General features: G+C 36.3%; 1 protein-coding gene across 3 annotated transcripts; it reads right to left on the bottom strand.

Annotated features, from left to right (window-relative positions):
* Positions 1–979: 979 nt before the first annotated feature.
* Positions 980–4,130, bottom strand: LOC106663237. Of its 3 annotated transcripts, XR_002910312.1 has the most exons (12): positions 4,024–4,130; positions 3,570–3,767; positions 2,661–3,138; positions 2,253–2,588; positions 2,055–2,117; positions 1,901–1,966; positions 1,740–1,823; positions 1,609–1,683; positions 1,476–1,544; positions 1,287–1,419; positions 1,141–1,213; positions 980–1,072 (listed from the first exon to the last, which is right to left on the bottom strand). XR_002910312.1 is itself a non-coding variant. In XM_024226935.1 (11 exons), exons 2-10 carry the CDS (start codon positions 3,765–3,767, stop codon positions 1,295–1,297), a joined length of 1,494 nt encoding a protein of 497 aa, XP_024082703.1. In that variant the 5' UTR covers positions 4,024–4,130; the 3' UTR covers positions 980–1,213; positions 1,287–1,294. The 3 variants fall into 3 exon arrangements, 2 of the variants coding, with proteins under 2 accessions (XP_024082703.1, XP_024082702.1); XM_024226935.1 differs by having other exon boundaries at positions 980–1,213; XM_024226934.1 differs by lacking the exons at positions 980–1,072; positions 1,141–1,213 and having other exon boundaries at positions 1,284–1,419.
* Between the last annotated feature and the right edge of the window lie 923 nt (positions 4,131–5,053).

The following is a 5,053-nucleotide window of genomic DNA, read 5'->3' as shown; positions in this document are numbered from 1 at the left end:
CTGTGATTAAAGGGGGTGAAATTTTAAGCATAGTGTAGCGGATATCATCGGGTCCAGGAACAACAAAATAACGGATCTCTTCTGATCCATTTGAGAATATTTTCATGGGAGCTTGAAGATGACGATCCCCATGCTGTATTATGGAGATTAAAATTTCTAAAAATTAATGCAGGTTATGGTAATTGAAAAAATAAGTCTTCAATATCTTGTGAGGCTATATGTTATTAGAGGATAAATATATTCAAGGGATTGCGCATTTGAAAGGTGTCTGAAGTGAAACAGCAACGACCTGTAAATTTGTATTTAGTTGAATTATTGTAGAGTTGAGGGATGAGTCAACAAATATTGCTGCTCCCCAAGAGGATATAGAGTCTGAGATGTCTTTTCTAAATATATCAAAATTTTTAAAAGTAATTTTATGTTTCCTGGAGGAAAAGAATTTTCGGTTGTAAATCTTTAAGCAAGATTTTCAAATTGTCTTGACAAGCCGGGGAACCATTAATGTTCCTCTGCTCTACTGTAAAGGTTTGATTTGCCATCACTTTGATTGGGATTGGGGTCTCCTTTCAGTGGGGTAGTAGTTTTCCTATTGGAAGATTTATAAGTGTGAGAGAGATGGTTAACCACAGTATTGAAGATGGTCAGGCTGAGTAACTGATGCAAGTCCCTCAGACAAGATGACTAACCCGGGTCAGGCCAACCAGGTAGTGAACATCCTCCTCTCTGAATCTCTCTTTTACAAATGTAGGTTGTGATTGGTATTGTATGCCGTAAATAAAGATTATTATTTTTATTATTATTATTATTAAGAATATGGTGTTGAGAATATTGAGATATACTCAGGTAGGGGGAATGGATGGTTAAAAACTGCCTTAATCCTTAAAAATTATATATTGACAAAATGTACAGGGGAATTGTTAAAAAATCATATTTAATAATAAAACATTGAATCCAGTTCAGAACGGCATACGGTGGTCGACAATCGACCTAACAACACCGTCCCTTGACACCCTTTTATACCGCACAGTCTTCATCCTTCCTGGTGTGATTGAAATCGGCGTTCGGTTTAGATCTAGTTCAAAAAGACTCTCAAATAAAATATTTAAAAAAAAAAATTACAAAACCAAAAAAATATTTTACAATTGAAAGAGTTGTGACGGGGGGTGGTAAAGAAATTGTACCATTTACCGAATGATATCTATACTTTTTCAACCTAAAAAAAAGGCTCAAATAGTTAATCCAAATAATGTTATTACATACCTCCCCCCCAACAAAAACAAACAAACAAAGAATGTCAGTTTATTGCTTTCAAAACCCTCGTTTCGTCCAATTCAGTCTCCGTTTCTGGAATGACTGCGATGTCGCTCTGGCCACTCGTGCTTGACCGTTCGTCATAGTTGATCATTGAGTACTCGCTTTCTATTTAATAAAAAAAAATTAAACTCAAATTTGTAAAAATATTTTTCACCTACAACCTTCCATGCAGTCAGAGTCGATTCGAGTCGGAACGAACTTCGACGAAGGCTGTTTGTATTCTATCTTATCTAAGAGAGGAGAAGAAAGTTTAAAATAAATCATGCTGTGATCGTCATCGAACCGACCTCTCACCCTGGTAGCTGCTCTCTTCGCTCTCGCTGTCTTTGAACATGTTCTTCTTCATCTTTTGCCTGAGCCGCCTCGGTTCTGAAATGGGTATTGTTAGGTTCTTGTTTTTTTTCCAAATTGACGGTTTCACCTACGGTCAAAGTGCGACAAAGTGAGGTCACTGCGTTGGCGGATGGCCTTCTTTACTGGGTGGCGTTCGTAATATGAGCGGGTTTTGTCTATAACATTTCCATTATGAGCAAAAAAATTATTTCTGGCAAAAAATATTATAAATATTTTTAAAAATTGAATTTACCTTCCAGAAAGTTTCCCTCACTTCTGCTCTTCTGCACCAAGAAATAATTCCTCGAGAAGTTCGAGTCTGATTTTTTATTTTTGTTTTTAATATAAAATTATATTTTAGAATAAAAAACTTAAATATACAATAATATAATGTAAATTTTAATTGCCTTTTATGCTGTGACGCGCAGTTTTCAGGAATTTCTTCTGGCGTGCTGTCACTTTTACAGGCTCTGAAACGACAAAAAATTGGCGCCCTTACAGGAAAAAACAAACAAGAAAAGGCACCGCCCACGCCAAAAAAAGCCCTAATTTGGTTTTGTAATTTTATATTTAAAAGTAAAAAAAAAAAAAAAAAAAAAAATTACCTCTGATTGGCTCGACGACGGGCTGTGAACTGTACGAGAAGAAAGGTAGCGAGACTCTAAAGCCACGCCCAAGGATGATAGTCATGAGGAAAATGATGCACATGAGTGCAAAGATAGGCGATACAATTGGCACAATGATCCATGCAATAACTTCTGAAAGCCAGGACAAGCGGCTCGTGTAGTTGGCCGTCATGTGGCCGAGGGCATCGCCAATGATCGGCAGAGGTGTCATACACATCGATGTGAATGTTTTGGCCAGGACGTTGCTGAATACGACCTTCTTCATCGGATCGACTTGCGCCCAGTGATATTGCTTGCATTTTTTACTAGAACCGACTGAAATTCAACAAATCAATTGATTTTTACCGTTTAAGAAATTAGAATAGATTAGAATAGATATGTTTTTACAAAGCCAAGTTTTTATTTGGTTCATGTATGTGGAACTGGTTGAAATGCATTCTTCAGGTATGCTGTTCATCTCTGCGAGCGTGACGAGTGCCTCGATTCGCTTTTCCTCAATCTCAATCCACCAAGTGAAACCAAGACCTATGCTGAAAGCGATCGTGAAGACGAGGAGAAATGTCTTGGTCAGGGAGACGCCGGTCAGGACGAGCCAGAACGCTATCAGCACGATTGAACCGATCACTACAACGATTATGAACTCGGGACGAATGTCGGGCTGGAAAAAACGTGGTGTCTCTTCAATCTCTTCAGCATGTTGGGCGAGCTTTTCCTCAAATAAAAGGAACATTGCCTTGTCGAGGTCCGCCCAGGTGTATTCATGGCGTCGTTTCGTAGCGTAAGCCTGGATGATTTGCAGTGACGTCGAGTTGAAGTAGAGCTTCATTGGAACTTTAACATCCATACCTGGTGCCAGGTGAATACCCTTAGAAAAGAAAAAAATACATATAAATTGGACAGTTCACAAAAACCTCTGTTTAGAACAACTGTTTCAGTCTGTTACATCCGACAATACAAAAAATGTGTGTGTGCCACAATCATTTCAGACAGTTCTGGCCAATTTTTTCAGACTGTCAGACCCGAGAGTACAAAATTAGTGATAGGACATGCAACAATAATTTCAAACTGTCAGATCTGATATTAAAATAAATTATTGCTGGATGTCTAAAGGCCAGACAGTTGGATGAAACAATTTTTCCTGACTATCCAATCTGATAGTAAAAAATGTTTGGACTGTTCATGCAATGACTATCAGACAATCTGATCCAAAAACAGTTTTAAACAATCAGACCCAACAATCATTTCAGACTGCCGGATTCGACAGTTCTGTCTCATCCACCCTTTCTTTGGGCCCACCTGCAAGTTTGTTCTTCTCAGCAGATGGTTCAGGAATCGCATCATGTAAATGGTGCAAGCACTCTCATCGCATGACCTTTCCTGTTTTGCATCGGAGCCTCCCTCTCCGAACATGCCCGGCAGCCAGGACTGCTCGCCTGCCGAAGAGACCTCTACAAAGAAGAAAGTGTACCAAACCAACCCAACTGCCCATCGCATCTGTAAAAAAAGATTGACGCGTTTCAAAACGACCGATCGTTCATGATTTCACAGTTCAAAGTTAGTTTCACAAACAAACAAAACAATACAAGGAAACCAAAACATACAGGCTCGACTGAAATTGTTTCATCGAGTCAACGGAGAGACGCAATAAAAACAAATCAAATCATAATAATCACATTTTTATTAGATTTTATATTTAGTAAATAATTTGAAAAACTAATTAGAATATAATTAAATTAATTATTTATTTTACCTCTTGTTTTGTTTACGTTGAAATGTTGCTCGATGTAACCTCTCTGCTTTCCACCAATCGATTATCTCAAAATGTAAAGATCGATAAAAACGTATTTCTTGCAAAATAATGTTTTTAATTAAATTATAAACAAGCCATAAAAAATTAAAAACATGATATTATTTATACTTAAAATCAAATGAAATGTTATAATTTGAAGTTAAACTTGTTTACTAACAATAAATAGTAATCGATTGTATAGGAGAATCGATATGTTGTTTTCAATGGAAGCGTTTTTTAACTTTATTCGTTTTTCAGCTGCTCTAGTGAAATCAAAAGCCACATTAAGAGACACATACAAATCACAAAAGAAAAATAAATAAATAAATTTAAAAAATAAAAAAAAATAAAAATAACAAAAATTAAAAAAAATAATCAAAAAATAACAAACAAAAAAATATATATATTTGCAACAAATAATTACAAGTATAAAGAATCCATTTTTTTAAAACTTATTTGCGACAGTTGTTACGAGTTTTTCCTTGTGTGCGTCCATTTTAATCATTGTGCTCATCAGAAGATTGGATCGGTTTTTTTCATTAGGTGAAATACCAGATCTTTGGAATGGTATATTCTCTGACTTCTGGCATAATTATGTATCATTCAGCCAATAACAAGTTGATTTGAACCATTTTTTGTTGTTGTTGTTTTGTCATAATTTCGCTCATGGTTTGACATTTACTGCCTGTTTCGTTATCTTCCTTCACCCGGCCAAGAAATTATAGTGTTTTCTTTAGACTGAAAAAAAATTAAGCAATTTTTAAAGTTTTTTTACAGTTTTGTGCAGCTTGATGGGTTTGTGGTAAGCGCAAACTTTTTCTGTCTTTTCTGATATTGTTAAAATCAGAGTCGGTGGTGATTATGCTGATCGATATCGCGTTTGTATCTGAACTGTTTCTTATTTGTTCTCACCTAGACCAGACAGACGTACACATTTTAACATTTTGTCCGACCTCTTTGGTAATTCGGCTATGGGCCCATAAATGTGCAC

Source organism: Cimex lectularius, unplaced genomic scaffold (assembly GCF_000648675.2).
Source record: "Cimex lectularius strain Harlan isolate CLEC.00 unplaced genomic scaffold, Clec_2.1 scaffold14, whole genome shotgun sequence".
NCBI classification, from domain to species: Eukaryota; Metazoa; Arthropoda; class Insecta; order Hemiptera; family Cimicidae; genus Cimex; species Cimex lectularius.
The sequence above is the reverse complement of the archived record's forward strand: the minus strand, read 5'-3'. Positions and strand labels throughout refer to the sequence as shown.

Bases quoted from the DNA above. Each gene is read 5' to 3' on its own strand.
- LOC106663237 (XM_024226935.1), bottom strand. From the start codon at position 3,767: ATGCGATGGGCAGTTGGGTTGGTTTGGTACACTTTCTTCTTTGTAGAG. The intron at 2,589-2,660 runs GTAAAAACATAT...GTTGAATTTCAG, and splicing joins CCAAATAAAAACTTGGCTTT to TCGGTTCTAGTAAAAAATGC. The intron at 1,684-1,739 runs GTAGGTGAAACC...TACCCATTTCAG, and splicing joins CACTTTGTCGCACTTTGACC to AACCGAGGCGGCTCAGGCAA.